The sequence below is a fragment of the Nomascus leucogenys genome, chromosome 3 (assembly GCF_006542625.1).
Source record: "Nomascus leucogenys isolate Asia chromosome 3, Asia_NLE_v1, whole genome shotgun sequence".
NCBI lineage: Eukaryota > Metazoa > Chordata > Mammalia > Primates > Hylobatidae > Nomascus > Nomascus leucogenys.
The window spans coordinates 36,242,735-36,264,726 of NC_044383.1; the positions used below are offsets into that span (position 1 = coordinate 36,242,735).

Here is a 21,992-nt window from a genome sequence, read left to right on the forward strand (position 1 = left end):
TTCATGCCATTCTCCTGCCTCAGTCTCTCAAGTAGCTGGGACTACAGGCACCTGCCACCACACCTGGTTAACTTTTTGTATTTTTAGTAGAGACGGGGTTTCACCGTGTTAGCCAGGATGGTCTCAATCTCCTGACCTCATGATTCTCCCGCCTCGGCCTCCCAAACTGCTGGGATTACAGGCATGAGCCACTGCGTCCAGCCAAAATGATGTTTTATCTTATGTGTATTTTACCACAATAGAAATTTGTTTGTTTATTTATTTATTTTTGAGACAGAGTTTCACTCTTGTTGCCCAGGCTGGAGTGCAATGGTGCAATCTCAGCTCACCGCACCCTCCACCTCCCGGGTTCAAGTGATTCTCCTGCCTTGGCCTCCCAAGTAGCTGGGATTACAGGCATGCGCCATCACGCCCAGCTAATTTTGTATTTTTAGTAGATACAGGGTTTCTCCGTGTTTGTCAGGCTCGTCTCAAACTCCCGACCTCAGGTGATCTGCCCACCTTGGCCTCCCATAGTGCTGGGATTACAGGCGTGAGCCACCGTGCCTGGCCAGAAATTTTAAAATACAATTTAAAAGATACTTGTGTATCAGGTGGCATTCTACAACATAAGGCCCTGGGTGACTTGGGTCATTATACCAGGGAGTGTGAGTGTTGGCCCCCAGGAGGGGCATTCCTGGAGCAGTGAGTGGCAGAAGGGAGGGAAGGAGTTGTTGGCGCTGGGCTTTCTGGAGATGTGAACTGCCAGGGGAGGTGGAGAGAGGATTGGTGTGAATTTAGGAGTGGGTAGTGGGAAGGTGAGGGAGGCAGGGATCCCGGGTGGAAAGCACACTGAGCTGGCTGATAAGGTGGGCGCCTGTTCTGACTTTGTTTCTCACTTGCTGAGTGACTGTGCCACCAGCGCCCCTTGCCCTGTCCTCCTTAGTACCATGAGGGGCTACACCAGCTGCTCTTCAGGGACCCTCTGGGGTGACCGTCTCTGTTCTTTCCCACAGTGTTCCCAGCCCTGTGCTCATTAAGAAGTTCTCTGATACCTCCAAAGCCTTCATGGATATCATGTCAGCTCAGGCCAGCAGCGGCTCAACCTCTGTACTCCGATGGGTTAGTGTCTGGGATTTAGTTTCTCATCTGGCGACTCCTAGAGCCTGTCTGATTTGATGATGCTTGGATGTTCCCTGAGAGGGGTTTAGGCACCCTGGGGACCTCACACAGATGGGATTTTCTGGAGTCAGTGAGAACCTGGGCTCTTTTCCCTCCTGGCCGAGGCTGGTGGCACTGAGGGACTCTGACTTTCTTCCAGGTCCTTTCCTGCCTGGCCACCCTTCTGCGGAAGCAAGACCTGGAGGCCTGGGGCTACCCCGTGACCCTTCAGGTGTATCATGGGCTGCTGAGCTTCACGGTGCATCCCAAGCCCAAGGTAAGACTACTAGATCCCTAGAAAATGGGGCAAGGGGACAGCCACCACTCGGCCCAGTGCAGCGCAGACTTGGCTAGCTGAGTGGCACTGGGGAGCTTGCCCTGAGTACTGACTTCTGCTTTCTGCCTCTGAGGCACCATGCGTTTAGATGCAGAAGGCAGGGCGGCTCTTCCTCCTGCAGGAGGCTGTTCCCTGTCAGCCCTATCTGAGTCTCTGGTGCCTCGTCAGCCATTGCCCTGTTGACGTGGACTCTCCCCGTATGTCTGTTTACCTTGGCAGGGAGGGTGGCATAGTTGAGGGAGTCACACAGACCTGAGTTGGATCCTGAATTCACTGCTCGAGGTGTGACCTTGGGCAAGTTACTTAATCTCTCTGAGCTTCAACTTCCTGACTATGAAATAGAGATAATCGGCTGAGTGTGGTGGCTCACGCCTGTAATCCCAGCACTTTGGGAGGCCAAAGTGGGAGGATCATTTGAGGTCAGGAGTTTGAAACCAGCCTGGCCAACATAGTGAAACCTCGACTCTAATCACACCAACTTTGCTACAGAGTTGTGGGGAGACTCCAGTGTTCCCCACAGGCCTGGTGCACCTCCTGGCTCACGCAGGTGCTTGGTAAGTGATAGTTCCCCACTGTTTCCTCTGGAAATTTAGGGCAGGAGGTGGTAACGGTAACAGTCATGTAATCACTCCCAGTGCTAAGCACCATCAGCCAAGATGGTCTCATGTCCCCTCCCCTCGGTGCTCACATGATCTTTTCCTCACCTTCAGCTCTCGCTGCAGTGGCACTTCACTGCGGTGACACTTTCCTGACCACTGTATACAAAGTAGCCCCTTGGCCAGGCGCGGTGTCTCACGCCTGTAATCCCAGCACTTTGGGAGGCCGAGGCGGGCGGATCACGAGGTCAGGAGGTCGAGACCATCCTGGCTAACACAGTGAAACCCCGTCTTTACTAAAAATACAAAAAATTAGCCGGATGTGGTGGTGGGCGTCTGTAGTCCCAGCTACTCAGGAGGCTGAGGCAGGAGAATGGCGTGAACCCGGGAGGCGGAGCTTGCAGTGAGCGGAGATCCGCCACTGCACTCCAGCCTGGGCTACAGAGCAAGACTCTGTCTCAAACAAACAACAACAACAACAACAACAAAAAGTAGCAGCCCCTGCTTGATTATCTGCAAAGTACTTTTTAACCTTCTGTTATGTATTTGTTTGTTTTCTGCCTCCCAGCTGGAAGGTGAGTTGCCTGCTGTTCACTGCCAGTTTGCCAGGACCTAGAACAGTGCCTGGCTTGGTGGACACACAGTGTTTGCCGGATGATTAAGTGAATGAAGAAACCCCTGTTTTAAAGATGATATTGAAACTCGGAAATTAAGTAGTTGGGCTTGCTTAAGGCCATTTGGTGAGTTAGTTGTAGAGCAGGGATTTGAACCAAGGTTTGTCTTGCTTCACAGCTCAGGATTCTGTACACATGAAGGCCCTGATGTAGCACTGGATCTATAGTAGTCAGATCATCATTGGATCTGTATTTCAGCCAAAGCTAATTGGTTGGTGCTTGTGCCGGACACCCAAGATGCTGGTGGAACGCTGATCTGGCCTTGTCCCCTGCTCTCCTTGCCCCTCAGATCCGGAAGGCTGCCCAGCATGGAGTATGCTCAGTCCTCAAGGGCAGTGAATTCATGTTTGGTGAAAAGGCCCCTGCCCATCATCCTGCTGCCATTTCCACTGCCAAGTTCTGCATCCAGGAGATTGAGAAGTCTGGAGGTGGGGAAGCCAAATGGAGGGCAGGTGGATGGGAGGCAGTGGCTGGCAGAGCAGGACAGAGCCTGCTGCAGGGCGGGGGCTGGTGTCTCAATTCCCCTTCTGTATACCAGGCTCTAAGGAGGCCACCACCATGCTGCACATGCTGACGCTGCTGAAGGACCTGCTGCCCTGCTTCCCGGAAGGCCTGGTGAAGAGCTGCAGTGAGACTCTCCTCAGGGTCATGACCTTGAGCCATGTGGTGAGCTCAGGCCCAAGAGCTGGAGGAAGGGGGGTCCGTAGTGGTGGCATTTGGGGAACTCGCTGGTCAGTCAAAATGCAGGGCCTGGGGTCTCCCTCCCTAACTGTGTTCTTAAGCTAAAACCAACAGCACTACATTAATCTGTGGTGTTTGGCTAGGCCAGGCCATATCAGAGTCCCCTTCCAGATGGACGCTGACCTCAGAGATCAGGTTAGAGTCAGGGTGGATCCGTAGTGGGCTGGTAAACCCTCCTTCTGCACCAGCTCTATGTACCCTATACCAATTTTTTTTTTTTTTTTTTGAGACGGAGTTTTGCTCTTGTTGCCTAGGCTGGAGTGGAATGGCGCAATCTTGGCTCACTGCAACCTCTGGCTCCTGGGTTCAAGCGATTCTTCTGCCTCAGCTCCCAAGTAGCTGGGATTACAGGCATACACCACCACGCCCGGCTAATTTTTTGTATTTTTAGTAGAGATGGGGTTTCTCCATGTTGGTCAGGCTGGTCTTGAACTCCCAACCTCAGGTGATCTGCCTGCCTCAGCCTCCCAAAGTTCTGGGATTACAGGCGTGACCCACCGCGCCCGGCCCAATTTTTTTTAGCAGCTTTAAAGACACATGAAAAATGATTTCCTGTATTTCTACCATTTCTAGCACAATTCTGTAAATCTTTAGACATTCAGCTCTTTGTATGTGTGAGTCCCATAGCCATAAATTCAACCAACCTTGGATGGAAAATATTTGGAAACTGGGCATGGCTGCATGCACCTATAGTCTCAGCTGCTTGGGAGGTGGAAGTGGGAGGATTGCTTGAGCCCAGGAGGTTGAGGCTGTAGTGAGCCGTGGTCATGCCACTGCACTCCAGCTTGGGCAACAGAGCAAGAACCCTGTGTCAAAAAAAAAAAAGAGGAAAGAAAGAAAAAGAAAATATTCAAGAAAAAGAAAATGGTTGGTAGCCTCTGTACTGAACATGTACAGTGTTTTTCCTTGTCGTTATTCCCTAGACAACAGAGTGTAGCAACTATTTACGTAGCATTTATATTGTATTACGTATTATAAGTAATCCAGGTGATTTAAAGTATATGGGAGGATGCGTGTAGGTTATATGCAAATACTACACCATTTAATATAGAGACTTGAGCATTGGTAGATCTCTATGTCCATGGGGGGTCCTGGAACCAATCCCCCACAGATACCCCTGCCAACTCACTATGTATTCTCTTTTTTTTGTTTGTTTTTTTGTGATGGAGTCTCGCTCTGTTGCCCAGGCTGGAGTACAGTGGCGCAGTCTCGGCTCACTGCAAACTCCACCTCCCAGGTTCACGCCATTCTTCTGCCTCAGCCTCTCGAGTAGCTGGGACTACAGGCGCCCGCCACCATGCCTGACTACTTTTTTGTATTTTTAGTAGACATGGGGTTTCACCGTGTTAGCCAGGATGGTCTTAATCTCCTGACCTCGTGATCTGCCCACCTCGGCCTCCCAAAGTGCTGGGATTACAGACGTGAGCCTCTGCACCTGGCCTTGTGTATTCTCTTGTAGTGTTTATTTACATACATATTTTTAAAATTGTAAAATATAAATAATATGATCATTGTTTAAAAGGGAAAAACAATTCAGAAGTGTATAAAGTAAAAATCTCCTTTCCTCCAAATCCTGTTTCCTAAGGTAGACAATGCAAATAACTTTCTGGGTATCCTTTCAGACATTTTCTCTTTGCATAAACAAATATACATGATAAAACATGTAAAGGCCAGGTGCAGTGGCTCACACCTGTAACCTTAGCACTTGAGAGGCTAAGGCAGGAGGCAAGGAATTTGAGACCAGCTTGGGCAACATAGTGAGACAAGACTCTGTCTTTATAAAAATTAAAAAATTGGCCAGGCATAGTGGCATGCACCTGTATTGGTCTCACCCCGTATCTGGCAACAGAGCAAGATTCTGTCTCAAAAAAAAAAAAAAAAAAATACAGCTGTAATTATAGCATGCAGACCGTTTATAGCCTGCTTTTTTGGCTGTTATGTTAAAACCATTTTGTTAATGTTTCTATCTTTGCTTAAGTCATTTAAAGCTTTTTCAGTGGCTTCTATGTCTTACTAAGGTGGCAGTCCTCAGGTTGTCTCTGTGTGGGGGGCATGTGTGAGGTTCAGGGGGCCCTCAACTCCGTAGCACACGGGTGGAGTGGAATGTTGAGGGGTCCAGGGCCAGCCGTGGGCTTTGTAGTTCCTTTCTAAGCCTGTGTGTCCCCCTCCAGCTGGTGACAGCCTGTGCCATGCAGGCCTTTCACAGCCTCTTCCACGCCAGGCCTGGCCTGAGCACCCTGTCGGCAGAGCTCAACGCCCAGATCATCACGGTGAGGCCTGTTGGTGGGATGTGGGGGCATTGGGTGGGGGGTGGTGCCTTGGGAGGCTGTGCTGGGGGCACTGGCCCTGCGCCTTGTGTGCAGAGTGAGGTTGGCTGGGCTGGGTTGTCCTAGTGGAAGAGGCCAGTAGAAGGGGAAGGAAGATTGGAGTCCAGCCATCAAATTCACATCAGTGTCCCCAGGAGCTGGGACCTTGACCCTTGACCTAGTTAACTTTAATGAGCTCTTTCAGCATGGTCTCGTGGTGCTCATAGATACCTTGAGCAGGGCTCTCGGCCTTAGAGGTCTGTGGATGGATTTTGGGAGGGGGGATCAGATCCCCCAAATGGTTAGCAAAATGTACTTTTTTTTTTTTTTTTTCAAAGAAGTCCTCTGTCTTTTGTCAGACTCACAAAGGGGTGTGTGACCCATGATACTCCGCTGCTCCTAGAGGCTGTTTTCCCAAAGAATTAGAGCTGGGAGGGTTTCGTGGAGAAAGGAAAGGCAGGAGCTGGGAAAGCCAAGGGGGCTGTGAGTGCCAGGGTCACAAGCACTGTCCCCAAGACTTTGCTGGTGCAAGGATGGGAAGGGGTCATCATCACTGGGCTACTGCAGACCCTACATGCTCAGTCACTTGCTTATTCCCACTTTTAGGCCCTGTATGACTATGTTCCCAGTGAGAATGATTTACAGCCCCTGCTAGCCTGGCTTAAGGTCATGGAGAAAGCCCACATCAACCTGGTGAGGTACGGATGAAGGAGGGGTGCTTAGGGCCTCTGTCCAGGCTGCCAAGGTGGGGATGCTCAGGGCCTGTGTCCAGGCTGCTGAGGTGGGGGGTCCTCAGGGCCTTCGTCCTGGCTTCCAAGGTTGGGGGGGTCCTCAGGGCCTGTGTCCAGGCTGCCGAGGTGGGGGTTCCTCAGGGCCTTCGTCCTGGCTGCCAAGGTTGGGGGGGTCCTTAGGGCCTATGTCCAGGCTGCCGAGGTGGGGGTTCCTCAGGGCCTTTGTCCTGGCTGCCAAGGTTGGGAAGGGTCCTTAGGGCCTCTGTCCAGGCTGCCAAGGTGGGGGGTCCTCAGGGTTTCCATCCTGGCTGCTGAGATTGTGGGGTCCTCAGGGCCTCCGTCCTGGCTGCTGAGGTTGGGGGTGCTCAGGGCCTCCGTCCTGGCTGCTGAGGTTGGGGGTACTCAGGGTCTCCGTCCTGGCTGCTGAGGTTGGGGGTCCTCAGGGTCTCCGTCCTGGCTGCTGAGGTTGGGGGGTCCTCAGGGCCTCCGTCCTGGCTGCTGAGGTTGGGGGTCCTCAGGGCCTCCGTCCTGGCTGCTGAGGTTGGGGGTCCTCAGGGTCTCCGTCCTGGCTGCTGAGGTTGGGGGTCCTCAGGGCCTCCGTCCTGGCTGCTGAGGTTGGGGGTCCTCAGGGTCTCCGTCCTGGCTGCTGAGGTTGGGGGTCCTCAGGGTCTCCGTCCTGGCTGCTGAGGTTGGGGTTTCAGGGTCTCTGTCCTGGCTGCTGAGGTTGGGGGTCCTCAGGGTCTCTGTCCTGGCTGCTGAGGTTCGGGGTTTTCAGGGTCTCTGTCCTGGCTGCTGAGGTGGGGGTCCTCAGGGTCTCTGTCCTGACTGCTGAGGTTCCGGGGTTTTCAGGGTCTCTGTCCTGGCTGCTGAGGTTGGGGGTCCTCAGGGTCTCCGTCCTGGCTGCTGAGGTTGGGGGTCTCAGGGTCTCTGTCCTGGCTGCTGAGGTTCCGGGGTTTTCAGGGTCTCTGTCCTGGCTGCTGAGGTGGGGGGTCCTCAGGGTCTCCGTCCTGGCTGCTGAGGTGGGGGGTCCTCAGGGTCTCTGTCCTGACTGCTGAGGTTCCGGGGTTTTCAGGGTCTCCGTCCTGGCTGCTGAGGTGGGGGGTCCTCAGGGCCTCCGTCCAGGCTGCCGAGGTTGGGGGTACTTAGGGCCTCCGTCCTGGCTGCTGAGGTTGCGGAGTTCTCAGGGCCTCTGTCCAGGCTGCTGAGGTGGGGGGATCCTTAGGGCCTCCGTCCAGGCTGCCGAAGTTGGGGGTCCTCAGTGCCACCATCCTGGCTGCCAAGGTTGGGGGAGTCTTTAGGACCTCTGTCCTGGCTGCCGAGGTTTGGGGTGCTCAGGGCCTCCGTCCTGGCTGCTGAGGCTGGGGGTGCTCAGGGCCTCCATCCTGGCTGCTGAGGTTGGGGGTGCTCAGGGCCTCAGTCCTGGCTGCCAGAGGTGGAGGGGACGTGAGCCGGAGGCTGGAGAAGCTGTTCAGCCTCCCGAGGCCTGACGGCATCTCCATGTCAAGTGAGCTACAGAGCAGCTCTTGTTTTTGTGGGGCACGGGGTAGGACAGCGCAGCTCGTTCTAACAGGGTCTGATTCCTGCCAGAGCGTTTGCCAGCCAGCCGTGAGGAGCAGCAAGGTGGGCTGCAAGCCCTGCGTCCCAGGTTGAGGCCTGAGTTTCACCCTGCCTCTTGCCGCTCCCTGGCTGTGTCTTCCTGTGCACTCGGTTTCCTGGCCGTGGGATATCCTTTCTGCGGCTCCACTCCACTCTCGCGTGGACTGGCAGCTCCCTTCTCTAGGTTCCGTAGTCCCGTGAACCGACTTTCTGCTTTGTATCTGCATACTTTCAGGGTTCGGGCTTGGCCACTTAATAGTAATTCCACTTTTCTGGAATAAGGCTGAGAAGAAATTGAGTATACAGTAACCAGTTGGTGACCTGCATGGAGGGAGGCAAGGGTCTTTTAGGCCTCGTGGCTCTGTTTTGCTGGGTTTGTCTTCACAGCTGAAGGGTTCCCACGGCCTGCTCTCACCCAGGCAGCCTGCTGTCACCCAGGTGTGTGCCAAACACTGTTCATCTGTGTTTCCTTTCACTAATCACAGCAACCGCATGAGGAAGGGTTTAGCCCCAATTTATAAGCCAGAAACCAAGGCTCTGTGAGTTAGCTAGTCACATAGCCCCTGATGAGTAAGGCCAGGTCTCTGGCCCAGGTCTGCCCAGCCCACGTTCTTTTTCCTGCACCAAACTGCCTTTACTGAGAGGTGTCCAAAAATGGCAAAATCACCCCATTCACCACTTCTCGGGCTTCATCCCGCAGGAGCACACCCCCAGTTAGGCCCCAGTGTGCGTCCCACGATGCTTACCATCGCACCCTAGGTAACGCATAAAAACTGGAAGCAAGCTAAATGTCCCACGGAGGGGCGAAATATAAACAATGAAGTACTCAGGGTCTCCTCAGGGTCTGACCCTGAGGACCCACAACCTTGGCAGCCTGGATGGAGACCCTGAGGACCCTGTAACCTCAATAGTCAGGACAGAGACCCTGAGGAGGTACTTACCTCTCCTCAGGTGAAGCCATCAGAAACAATCAAAGTGGGCCTGGCACAGTGGCTCACACTTATAACCAGCACTTTAGGAGACCGAGATGGGCAGATCACTTGAGGCCAGGAGTTTGAGACTAGCCTGGCCAAAATGGCAAAACCCCATCTTCACTAAAAATACAAAAATCATCCGAGTGTGGTGGCGCACACCTGTAATCCCAGCTACTTGGGAGGCTGAGGCATGAGAATTGCTTGAACCTGCAAGGTAGAGGTTACAGTGAGCTGAGATTGCACCACTGCACTCCAGCCTGGGTGACAGGGTGAGACCCTATCTCAAAAAAAAAAAAAAAAAAAAATAGAAACAATCAAAGTGGTCGTAAGTGCACTTATAGGGAAAGAACTCCAAGATACATTGGGAAAAAGCAAGACATAGAATAGCAGGTATGGTGTGATTGTTTCTCTATGTATACTCTGGAACCACATGCTAAGAGTGTGAATCGTGACCCCATTACCAAGCTGGGTGGCCTTGGGCAAGTTAATTGACTTCTCTGTGTCTTTCCTCATCTATAAAATGGAAAAATAATAGAATTTATCTCATTAGTTGTTACAAGGTTTAAATGAATGTATGTTATATCAGTGGTTGGTATATGATAAGAGTTATATAAATGCTACCAGGCCGGGTGCAGTGGCTCACACCTGTAATCACAGGACTTTGGGAGGCCAAGGCAGGAGGATCACTTGAGGCCAGAAGGTCAAGACTAGCCTGGGAAACACAGTGAGATCCTGTCTCTACAAAAATAAAAAGATTAGCTGAGCATGGTGGCATGTGCCTGTAGCCCCAGCCACTGAGGAGGCTGAGGTGGGAGGATCGCTTGAGCCCAGGAGTTTGAGACTCTGTGAGCTATGATTGTACCACTGCAAAAAAAAAAAAAAAAAAAAAAGTTGGCAGAAGTTACTGTTTTTATGTTTGTGCGTTTTAGAACTTCTGGAAGGGTATTTAAGAAACTTAACCTTGATTTTCCCCTGGGAGGTGCATATAAGGGTCAGGCCAGAAGGGCGAGTTAGGGAAGGCATGCCCTTCATTTTACACCTTTTTACCACATGTAGTTATTACTTGAACGATAGTGCCTTTTTAAAAACCACCCACCAGAAGGGCCCTATGGAGCCCTGCAGATCAGTGGGTTTGTGATTGTTTTCCGAGCTGGGCCATCTCATCCCTGAGCCCTGGTTGCCCTGGTCCCCAGGGCTCAGGGCCAGGCCCCACAGAAACCTTTTGTCTTGACAGGTTGCAGTGGGACCTGGGGCTAGGCCACCTCCCTCGCTTTTTTGGAACTGCGGTGACCTGCCTCCTTTCCCCACACTCACAAGTGGTGACCGCTGCTACGCAGAGCCTCAAGGTACTGCAACTTTAGCTGAGGAAGCAGAGAGCTTAGGGGGTTCTGCGGGCTGCCCTCTCTTTCCCAGCACTGGCCCCAGGCTACCAGCTTGGGCCCAGAGAGGCCACTCTCAGAATGGGAGATAGGTTTCTTCGAAGCTTTCTCAGACTCCCAGGAAGCTGTTGCCTGGGAGGAGAGAGTGGTCCTGGGGGGCTGCCTTGGGCCCAGAAAGCCTGTGGCCTCTCTTTGCAGGAGATCCTGAAGGAATGCGTGGCTCCCCACATGGCTGACATTGGCTCCGTGACCTCCTCGGCCTCAGGCCCTGCCCAATCTGTTGCCAAGATGTTCAGGTGAGGATATGGGGTCCACGTTAGGAAGGGATGGTGGTACCTTGAGGAAAGTTCTTTTTTCTTTTTTCTTCTGAGACGGAGTCTGGCTCTGTTGCCCAGGCTGGAGTGCAGTGGCGCAATCTCGGCTCACTGCAAGCTCCGCCTCCCAGGTTTAAGCGATTCTTCTGCCTCAGCCTCCCAAGTAGCTGGGATTACAGGTGCCCACCAACACGCCTCACTAATTTTTTTTTTTTTTTTTTTTTTTTTTGAGACGCAGTCTCTGTCGCCCAGGCTGGAGTGCAGTGGTGCAATCTTGGCTCACTGCAAGCTCCGCCTCCCGGGTTCATGCCATTCTCCTGCCTCAGCCTCCCGAGTAGCTGGGACTACAGGCGCCTGCCACTACGCCCGGCTAATTTTTGTATTTTTAGTAGAGATGGGGTTTCACCGTGTTAGCCAGGATGATCTCGGTCTCCTGACCTCGTGATCCGCCCGCCTCGGCCTCCCAAAGTGCTGGGATTACAGGCTTGAGCCACCGCGCCCGTCTGAGGAAAGTTCTGTATAATACGAATGCTCCACTGTCCACCTACTGTGGGCCAGGCATGCAGTGGCAGTGCTTTACGGGATTGCAGGCTGCTTACTGAACATCTGCCAGAGCAGCTACCGTGGACTTGAGCGCCTGTCACGTTTTAGCTACACCTCACCTCTTGGTTTCCTAGAGTTTCCCCATCTGAAGGTGGGTCAGATAACTACCTCATCGGTTTTTCTTTAAGCACTAGCATTATCTAAATTAAACTCTTAACATAGGGAGTGTGGGCATGTCACAAATATTAGTTCTCTTCACTTGTCTCTCCTGGGGCCCCATTCTTGCTGGCCAGCTAGCATCTGTAGCTGAGGGTGCTGGCCATTGACTTTCTCTGGTGGGGGGCACAGGGTGGCATGACCGTGGCCCTGACTGTGCCACCCCCTTGGCAGGGCAGTGGAGGAGGGCCTGACGTACAAATTCCATGCGGCCTGGAGCTCCGTGTTGCAGCTGCTGTGTGTCTTCTTCGAGGCATGTGGGAGGCAGGCCCACCCTGTGATGAGGAAGGTGAGTGGGGAGTGGCTGGGGCCAGGGCAGGAAGTGGTGCTGGCCCTTGGACTGTGGGCTCCTGGAGGGCATGTGTCTCTGTTATCTCTGCACTCTGCTCCCCACCCCACCCTGACAGGGCCATAGCAGGTGCCCCATGCAGTATCCCCTGGAAGGTGACTGGGCCAACAAGGGAGGGGCAGGAAAAAGGGTGGGAGTCCCCCCACCTGCTCACTAGTCTTTGCTGGAGTTGCTGATTTTGAAACTTAGGGAATCTATTTGCTTTCCCTTACCCCCACCCCTTATCTTTTAAATTTTAATTATCTAAGTTTCCTATAACCAGTGAGTATAATAGCATTGATGTTCTAAACAGCCCTAGGTCCCAGGGAGGTTCCTCCAGTCCAGGGTTAACCATTTAACGATCAGGGATCACTCAGGGATCCTGAGCAGACCTTAGTCCAGGAGAGAGTGGGGGCCTGAGGACAGCACCCAGACTGGTCCTGCATCAGCAGAGACAGCAGCTCCTGGCCTCGTGGGGCCTTCCTCACTGACTCCCTCCCATTGCTGGAAAAAAGAAACCCTGGTGGGAGGACAGGGTCTCTGTCAAGAGGCCTGGCCTGAGCCCTGATAGATTAGGTTGACCAATTTGGCTTTATAGAAGAAGCCAGGCAGGGCCATGAAAGTGTGGCTGGGGGAGGGCTGTGGCCATGGTGAACCCAAGGGTGCAGCTCTGTCTCCTCAGCACCTGCTGATTTGCTAATTGTTACATGCAGAGAAGATAAATTTGTTCCATTTTCGAAGATAAATTGGAAATCTACATTTGTGTGTGAAATTTCCTAATTTTTGCATGTCGTTAAATGTAACAGAATTTTGTAAAATCCTGGGCCCTGGGATTTACAGTCACCAGTGGTTAATTGGGTTCTCAGTCTGTACCCTCTGGTGTAGCATTGAACCCAGGCCCAGAATTCCGGCCTCATCTTTCAGCGGGGTCTTATCATGGGTCCCTGCTTTCGAGCATGTCTTGATGTGTGGTCACTCATCTCTGCTCCAGTGCCTCCAGTCCCTGTGTGACCTGCGCCTCTCCCCTCATTTCCCCCACACGGCGGCTCTCGACCAGGCAGTGGGGGCTGCGGTGACCAGTATGGGACCTGAGGTGGTGCTGCAGGCTGTGCCTTTGGAAATTGATGGCTCTGAGTAAGTGTGGCCCTGGCTGGCTTGCTGACAAGCCCCAGGCTTGTTCTCTCCCCTGGAAAGGATGTCCGCTGCTGTGGGCTAAACTCTGTGTCAGTGCAGGGCTCAGCAGGAGGGGCCAAAAGAGGTCTCGCTCTGTCCTGGGCTCAGTACGCTATGCACTGCCCTCAGGGCTGTCGCCTCATCCTCACTGGGTTCTTCCCATTCTCCTCCCAGGGAGACTCTGGATTTCCCACGGAGCTGGCTGCTGCCTGTCATCCGAGACCATGTTCAGGAAACGCGACTTGGTTTTTTCACCACCTACTTCTTGCCCCTGGCTAACACCCTGAAGAGCAAAGGTAGGAGACCTTTGCCTATGTGTAACCTGAGGCTCCCCAAAGTCCTGGAGCGTCCACAGAAGGGATTGGGAAGGGTGCTGAGTCCCACACACCCAGCCTTCAAGACATTTGGCAACATCCCTCTGCCAAGCAGGTGACCAGCCAGTGTGCTCGAGTGCCTGTCTCCCTCCCTGCTGCTCCAAGGCGAGGCCAGGCGGCCCTCCCTGTGGCAGAGCTTGCCCTGTGAGACAGGAGCTGCCTCCCCATGGAGCTGCCCCCACATGGAGCTGCCCCAGCTGGGCCTTGTTCTTCCCCTTTGGATCACAGAGAACACCTGTGCCCCTTCTTCCTCATGCAAGCCCTTGAGATCGATTTTGTAAAAATGTGTGATATGTTTGTTTATATGTATATATACTTTTATATACTTCTAGGTGTATTTATTTATTTATTTATTTTATTGTTATTATTTTTTGAGATGGAGTTTTGCTCTTGTTGCCCAGGCTGGAGTGCAGTGGTGCAATCTCGGCTCACTGCAACCTCCGCCTTCCGGGTTAAAATGATTCTCCTGCCTCAGCCTCCCGAGTAGCTGGGACTACAGGCACCCACCACTGCACCTGGCTAATTTTTGTATTTTTAGTAGTGACAGAGTTTTGCCATGGCAGCCAGACTGGTCTCGAACTTCTGACCTCAGTGATCTGCCTGCCTCGGCCTCCCAAAGTGCTGGGATTACAGATGTGAGCCACTGTGCCCAGCCAGGTGTATTTATATATATGAGTATATATGTATGTACACATACACAGTCACACGCCACATGACGTTTCAATGATGGTGGTCTCATAAGATGATAATACCGTATTTTACTGTACTTTTTCAATGTTTACGTGTGTTTAGTTAGCAATGTATTACAGTTGCAGCACTCAGTACAGCAACATGCTGTCCAGGTTTGTAGCCTAGGAGCAATAGACTACACCACATAGCCCAGGTGTGTAGGGTCATTACCATCATTAATGTTACCTATAAACCCTGGCATTATTCTTAAGGCTGATGTTATGTATTCCCTTTGTCCTGGTAATACTACACGCAGGTATCTGTCCTGAGAAGATAGACAAGTGCGCACTGGTTTATGTTCCTAGCAAAGATGTGCCTGACAGTATTGGCTTATACTGGCAAAAACTGTAACACATCCAATATCTTTCTCATTAGGGTTCCAGTTAAATTAGTTATGGTAAAGCCCTACTTTTTGCCAGACGCAGTGGCTTATGCCTGTAATCCCAGCACTCTGAGAGTCTGAGGCAGAAGGATTGTGTGAGGCCAAGAGTTCAAGAACAGCCTGGGCAACATAGCGAGACCCTGTCTCTATAAAAATTTTTTTTTTTTTTTTAGTTAGCCAGGTGTGGTAGGCTCACCTGTAGTTCCAGCTACTTGGGAGGCTGAGGAAAGAGGATTGCTTGAGCCCAGAAGTTCAAGGCCAGTCTGGGCAACAGAGAGAGACCTCCGTCTCTACAAAAATATTTTTTAAGTCCCACTTTGGGATATGATGTAGGCATTATAAAGAAAGAAAGAAACCACTAGGTAGGGACAGACAAGTTTAGCAGATGGTGAGTTGAACAGACACGGTTTATATCCCAACTCCGCCACTCCACAGTTCGTGGCTTGGGGCAGATTTTGTTTAATTTCCCAGGGCCTGCTACTCATCTGTAAAACGGGCAAGTTTTGTGAGGATTAAATGAAAAAGTCATGTGAAGTGCTGATTACACAGACTACCACATAGTACTTGCTCAGTAAATATTACCAGCTTTATTGTCAAGTAACCAAGGTTAGAGAATGCTATATGTATAGTATATTCCTGTTTATGGTGTTTTTTTTTTTTTTTTTTTTTGAGATGGAGTCTCTCTGTGTTGCGCAGGCTGGAGTGCAGTAGCGCGATCTTGGCTCACTGCAAGCTCCACCCCCCAGGTTCACATCATTCTTCTGCCTCAGCCTCCCGAGTAGCTGGGACTACAGGTGCCCGCTACCACTCCTGGCTAATTTTTTGTATTTTTAGTAGAGACGGGGTTTCACCGTGTTAGCCAGGATGGTCTCAGTCTCCTGACATCATGATCTGCCCGCCTCAGCCTCCCAAAGTGCTGGGATTACAGATGTGAACCACTGCACGCGGCCCCTGTTTATGTTTTTCAAAGTGGGCATGTGGCTGGGCACAGTGTTGCATACCTGTAATCCCAGCACTTTGGGAGGCCAAGGCACGTGGATCGCTTGAATTTAGGAATTCGAGACCAGTCTGGGCAACATGCTGAAACCCTGTGTCTACAAAAAGCTGGGTATGGTGGTGTGCATGCCTGTAGTCCCTGCTACTTGGGAGGCTGAGGTAGGAGGATCGCGTGAGCCTGGGAGGTCAAGGCTGCAGTGAGCCCAGATTGCGCCACTGTACTCCAGCCTAGGCCACAGAGTGAGACCCTGTCTCAAAAAAAAAAAAAAAAAAAAAAGTTGGGCATGTGTTTAAAGAAGTATAAAAAAGTAACAAGAAACAGAGGCCATAATCTCTGGGGGAGTAAGAGTATGGAGAGACATTTGCTTTCTCTTTATTATAGGTTCATTTTAGTATTTTAGGATGAACAAGTATGATTTAATTTATGGGGATCGGGGGAAGTCACCCATATTCCTGTCCTCATCATTGGGCTTTTGGTTGGGTTTGGTAAATAAGGCCATTGGCCAGGAGGGTGCTGGGCTCACACTCTGTCCCTCTGTCACACTGCAGCCATGGACCTGGCTCAGGCAGGCAGCACAGTGGAGTCTAAGATCTACGACACACTCCAGTGGCAGGTAAGGGTCAGCTAGGGGAGGGCGTGGGGAGAAGCACACAGGGGCACGGGTGGCTGCGTGTCACCTTCCTTTATTGTCCCCTCCTTCTCCAGATCTGGACACTCCTGCCTGGGTTCTGCACGAGGCCCACAGATGTGGCCATCTCCTTCAAAGGGCTGGCACGGACGCTGGGCACGGCCATCAGTGAGCGTCCAGACCTGAGGGTCACCGTGTGCCAGGCCCTGCGCACCCTCATCACCAAGGGCTGCCAGGCAGGTACGTGTGGGCTGTGGGAGTGGGGGCTGGGGAGGATGACACAGGTCCCTGGCCCCATCCCCTGGCTTGCCATGCTCCTTGCTAGGCAGAGCCACAGAAACTCACCTCTGGAGCTCATCCTTTGCTGCTTCTGCTGCAGACCCCAGGGGATAGTAGGAGGCTGGAAACCACCCTTCTCTCCTACCTTTACTTCCAGTGTGCTGACAGCTGGAAGTAAAGTCAGTCAGTGTCAAAGGCCTTACTCTGTGGCTGGCACTTTGCTGGCTCCCTGGGGTTGGAGCCATTGAGGACCACGGGCCACTGGGGCACCAGGCTCTCCATACCCTGGCTCAGCTCCTGCCACAGAGAGCCCCAAACCTATGGATTCCAAGTCCTGCCAGCTCCCCCAAGAGAGGGCCTCTGGGCCACAGCCCCAGCAGCCACTGAGGCACAGTCAACTCCTGTGCCTTTAGTGCAAACTTTGATCCTTTTGCCAGAGGCCGACCGTGCTGAAGTGAGTCGCTTTGCCAAGAACTTTCTGCCGATCCTCTTCAACCTGTATGGGCAGCCCATGGCAGCCGGGGACACTCCAGCCCCTCGCCGGGCTGTGCTGGAAACCATCAGAACTTACCTCACCATCACTGACACTCAGGTGAGCCATGGGAGGGAGGGAAGGAGGGAGGAGGGGAGTTCTCAGGTGGGCAAGGTCGGAGAGGCTGAGACCCTACCCACCAGGGCTCACATGGGTCTCTGCGTTCTGGAGCACATACCAGCAGTCATGGCTTGGGCAGGGCTGGGGGCTGATGGTTGGGAGGCCACTCTGGGACTGCTGCCATTGCTGCTTTCTTTCGCTCCTCCCCAATGACTCTCTCCTCCTCATTCCCTCGGGGCCACAAGTTGGTGAACAGTCTCCTCGAAAAAGCCAGTGAGAAGGTGCTCGACCCTGCCAGCTCTGACTTTACCAGGTAACGTGCTCAGGGCCTCCCACTTGAGCTGGAGCAGCCCAGGGAGCTGGAGGGTGCATCTGGCAGAAGCACTGTGGGTTCCCTCTCGCACTATTTAAGGAAGCCTTGAAGTATTAATTGTCCAGGCTGTGCTGAGAGGCTGTGCTGACTAGTTCCTTCTTCCTGGAGAGCCCATTTAGTCTGGTAGGGAGGAACAAGGACCCAGGAGACACACTGCCCAGGTTCTGATCCCAGCCCCGTCACTTATGGGCTGTGTGGCCTTGGACAAATTACTTACCCATTCTGCCTCTAAGGCCTCATCTGTAAAATGGGCATGATAATAGTTCTTGCAACAAGGTTGCTATGAGGATTCAAGGAGTTAGCAGGTGTAAAACACCAGGAACGGTGCCTGGTACTTCATGAATGCTCAATTAGGTGCTAGCTTTTATTATTGTTCATGAGCTCCTTCAAGCCCCTTGTCCTCACCCTGACTTCTCCCACCTCCCCGTACCCAGTAGACATAAGAACACTGGTAGTCTGCGCCCTTCTCCAGCTCCCCATCCCTCTCCTTGGTCTCCTGCCCCGAGCAGATTGTCTGTCCTGGACCTGGTAGTGGCCTTGGCTCCATGTGCTGACGAAGCTGCCATCAGCAAGCTATACTCCACCATCCGGCCCTACCTAGAGGTGAGCCTCGGTGGCCAGGAGCCCCACACAGCCACACCTGGGGGCAGATGGGCTGTGGGAAGGTGGGGCCTGTCTTCATGTCTTTGTCCCTTGCTGCTTCCCAAGATCAGGTCCCTGTCTGCTTTCTCCTGCAGTGGCTTCCCTTTGTGTCCTGTGTAGCCCATCTGTCTTACAGGTCCCAAAGGGACTGAAATGCACAGCTGTGCTTAGGTCTTGCCTGCTGAGTGACTCTTGTAGAACCAAGGCCATGCTCCTTTGCCTGGCTCACTCCCCAGGCCCATCCGAGACCAGCCTGAGCTTTATCCCACCCAGTCCACTCTCCTCTACTCCTGCTGCAGCCTCCTTCGGCTGCCTTAAGGTTCCCTGATACAACAGGCACCGTCTGTGCCTTTGCAGGGTTTGGGTCCTCAGCTTGAAATGCCCTCTGCTGTGGCCAGCAACCCTGCAGATCTCAGCAGTGACCCCCTGAAAGCTGCCCCCAATTGCCACAGTTTAGTAGCAGTTACCTAACAGTGTGAGAAGTGCTCTGGGGCAGCACTGCAGGTGGACATGGAAATCCAGGGCCAGAACACGTCACCTCAGGAAAGGTGTCCAGGGTTGGGGGTTGGGGGAGTGTGAGAGCTGGTTTAGAGGAGCAAGGAGTTGTCAGTCTTGGAAGGAGAGAGAAGAGTGCTCCGGCTAGAAAGAGCAGCAGATGTGCAGGCCTTGGCGTGTGCCAGGCACCATGAGCTCAGGCCACTGGAGTGAGCACTGTCCAGTGCTGGGTGAGTGGAGTGGATTGGTGGGCCCCACGGCACACACCCCCAACCCCTGTGCCTTGCCCAGGAGTTAGCCACTCGCTGTCCACATTCCACTGGTCCTCCGTCAAGCCACATGAGCCCCTGCGGGCCCCTGCTCAGAATCCCTCCAGTGCTAGGGGATGCTCTGTGGATGGCATTGGACAGGGGGTGAGCCCCAGGCCTCCCTCACCGGTTCCTGTCTGCCAGAGCAAGGCCCACGGGGTGCAGAAGAAAGCCTACCGAGTGCTGGAGGAGGTGTGTGCCAGTCCTCAGGGCCCCGGGGCCCTCTTCGTGCAGAGCCACCTGGAGGACCTGAAGAAGACACTGCTGGACTCGCTGCGGAGCACCTCCTCGCCCGCCAAGAGGGTGAGGGCTCTAGGGCCACCCACTCTGCCGAGGGAGGCTGGGCAGCACCAGGAAAGGAGCCACTGTTGAGGCTTGTTGGGTGGAGGTAGCATTGAGGGGTCCTGACTGGTAGCCCCTTGCCTGCAGCCCCGTTTGAAGTGCCTCCTACACATCGTGAGGAAGCTCTCAGCTGAACACGAGGAGTTCATCAGTGCCCTCGTCCCAGAGGTGAGTGTGCGGGTGTGTTTTAGAGGGGGGTCCCTGGAATGTGGCTCTTAAGGGCCTCAGGATCCAGGGAGGGCAGTGATGGGGGTGGGAGGACTCGATTCGCTGCCCAGGCAGATGGCTCAGGGAGCAGATGCTGATGGAGTTGTCTTGGCCAGGTGATCCTGTGCACCAAGGAGGTGTCGGTGGGCGCACGGAAGAACGCTTTTGCACTGCTCGTGGAGATGGGCCATGCTTTCCTAAGGTTTGGCTCGAACGAGGAAGGTAAGGCCCAGGGGGCTGGGGGTGGACACTCTGCTCATAGACTGGGTGGAGGGAAGCACCCCTCAAAAACGGTGGAGAGAGCTCCGTGCCCTGGCCCTGGGCAGGCTGCTCCTCTCTGGCCCTCAGTCCCCCTACCTGGTGGGTCCTTCCTGCTTGACCCACCTTGGTCTCTGTCCCCAGAGGCCTTGCAGCGCTACCTTGTCCTGATCTACCCTGGCCTGGTGGGCGCGGTGACCATGGTCAGCTGCAGCATCCTGGCCCTGACCCACCTCCTTTTCGAGTTTAAAGGTAAATGCTTATTTCCTAGAAGGCCTGAGAAGCCCTCAGGTTAGGAAGATGCCCAAAAGGTCAGGATAAGGTGGCTCCTGGAACTGGGAAAAGGTGCCTGGAGGAAGTAAGAAAAGCCACCCAGCCCAGCTTGCCTCTGTGTCTCCCTTCCTGCGGGTCGCTGCCTCCCGCCCTTGTGGCTATGCCAAGGCACCTTCCTCAGGCCCATCCCCGCGTGTGACTGTGCAGTCCAGCGGCCCTGCATCCCACTGTCAGAGTGGTTAGGAGGCGGTTAGGGCCGATGCCTGGATTTTAGTCCTAGTCCTGCCTCTTGGCAACGACATGAGACCTAGAACATCTTGATTAGCCTCTTAGCACCTCAGTTTCCTATCTCTAAAATGGGAGCAAGAAATAGCACCTACCTCAGGGTGACGAAAGGACCCAAGACCACTCCATGGAGTGTGATTAGAACCATCCTGGGCATACGGAAAGGCTCTCAATGTCAGCTTCTGCTGACACTTGAGTGGCTGTTTTCCAGTGGGGAGGGTTTGGGTCTGGGTGGGGTCCCGGGTGTCTTAGACAGTGACCCCCTCACTGCCACAGGTCTGATGGGGACCAGCACAGTGGAGCAGCTGCTGGAGAATGTGTGCCTGCTTCTGGCCTCCCGCACCCGTGATGTGGTCAAGTCTGCACTGGGCTTCATCAAGGTGGCGGTGACCGTCATGGACGTGGCGCACCTGGCCAAGCATGTGCAGCTGGTGGTGAGTGTCCCCATTCCCCTTAGCAGGTAGCAGGGTGGCCTCTGAGCTGTTGGCATGGACCCGGCAAGCCTCGAGGCCAGCAAGTTTCAAACTTTTTTTTTGTAGCCAGAGGTCATTAAGGAGCCCTAAAAGGGACCATAGGGGAATGCCCATCAGGTGGAGGCGAGGAGGGGACACGCTGCCCAGGTGGCTTTCTTCACCCCAGAGCCCTACATGGAAGGCAACAGGGGCTTTTCAGGGCAAAGGCCCACGGGCAGGGCCACTCCTCATTTTACAGATGGGGAAACTGAGGCCAGAGATTTTCCAGATCATGGGACTCAGACACTGGGCTCTCCCTCCACAGGACCCCTCATCTTGCCTTTTTTTTTTTTTTTTCCCATCTTGCATTTTGACCTTGCTGGTTAGAGCCGTTCCTTTGGGTCCCCTGCTGGGCCGCAGAATGATCTGAAGAGCCCCTTGGTATAGGGTCCCTGGCCCTCTCCTGCCCAAAGGAAGCCTTGTCCAGGCTGGGACAGCCTTCCAGCCAAGCTGTGCACTGTACCTGCTGCCTCAGTTTCCCATGTGTGACTGGCTTGAGTCACATCAGACCTCTGGGTCCCACTTGCATATTTTCTTTGGGTCTGGCCTTGGGTTCAAGAGAGGAAGGGACAGATGAGAATCAGCATGCCCTCCCGCTGCCCTTGGAGGCTGCAGCCTAACTAGGGACCAAAGGTGGGGAGAACAGCTAGATCAGTGATCTATCATGGAGTTATTCGAATTTATAGAAGCCCTGGCCGGGTGCAGTGGCTCACACCTGTAATCCCACCACTTTGGGAGGCCAAGGCGGGCAGATCACTTGAGTTCAGGAGTTTGAGAGCAGCCTGGCCAACATGGTGGAACCCTATCTCTACTAAAAATACAAAAATTAGCTGGGCGTGGTGGCAGGTGCCTGTAATCCCAGCTACTCGGGAGGCTGAGGCAGGAGAATCACTTGAACCTGGGAGGCAGAGGTTGCAGTGAGCTGAGATTGCACCACTGCACTCCAGCCTGGGTGACAGAGCAAGACTCTGTCTCAAAAGAAAAAAAAGGATTTATAGAAGAAGCCCTTCAAAGAGTGGTTGGAGAGGCCAGGAGCGGTGGCTCACACCTATAATCCCAGCACTTTGGGACGCCAAGGTGGGTGGATCACTTGAGGTCAGGAATTCGAGAGCACCCTGGCCAACATGGTGAAGCCCCATCTCTACTAAAAAATACAAAAATTAGCCAGGCATGGTGGTGCGCACCTGTAGTCCCAGCTATTCATGTGGCTGAGGTGTGAGAATTGCTTGAACCTGGGAGGCGGAGGTTGCAGTGAGCCGAGACCATGC

The 21,992-nt window shown here is 53.5% G+C and overlaps 1 protein-coding gene across 2 annotated transcripts in view; it reads left to right on the forward strand.

Moving 5' to 3' along the window:
• The window catches only part of RRP12 (ribosomal RNA processing 12 homolog), a 46,866-nt gene that overhangs the window by 13,166 nt on the left and 11,708 nt on the right, over positions 1-21,992 (forward strand). Inside the window, exons 5-25 of one of the 2 annotated variants that reach the window (XM_030808970.1) lie at positions 996-1,101; positions 1,301-1,417; positions 3,037-3,175; positions 3,286-3,413; positions 5,660-5,758; positions 6,401-6,492; positions 10,330-10,441; positions 10,673-10,770; positions 11,722-11,836; positions 12,867-13,009; positions 13,223-13,344; positions 16,079-16,143; positions 16,236-16,398; positions 16,875-17,029; positions 17,275-17,342; positions 17,912-18,005; positions 18,992-19,150; positions 19,277-19,357; positions 19,513-19,618; positions 19,799-19,906; positions 20,489-20,646. In XM_030808970.1, coding sequence (XP_030664830.1) covers positions 996-1,101; positions 1,301-1,417; positions 3,037-3,175; positions 3,286-3,413; positions 5,660-5,758; positions 6,401-6,492; positions 10,330-10,441; positions 10,673-10,770; positions 11,722-11,836; positions 12,867-13,009; positions 13,223-13,344; positions 16,079-16,143; positions 16,236-16,398; positions 16,875-17,029; positions 17,275-17,342; positions 17,912-18,005; positions 18,992-19,150; positions 19,277-19,357; positions 19,513-19,618; positions 19,799-19,906; positions 20,489-20,646 — 2,428 coding nt within the window. Of the gene's footprint in view, positions 1-995; positions 1,102-1,300; positions 1,418-3,036; positions 3,176-3,285; positions 3,414-5,659; positions 5,759-6,400; positions 6,493-10,329; positions 10,442-10,672; positions 10,771-11,721; positions 11,837-12,866; positions 13,010-13,222; positions 13,345-16,078; positions 16,144-16,235; positions 16,399-16,874; positions 17,030-17,274; positions 17,343-17,911; positions 18,006-18,991; positions 19,151-19,276; positions 19,358-19,512; positions 19,907-20,488; positions 20,647-21,992 lie in introns of both variants that reach the window. The other variant, XM_030808964.1, reaches the window with a different exon arrangement.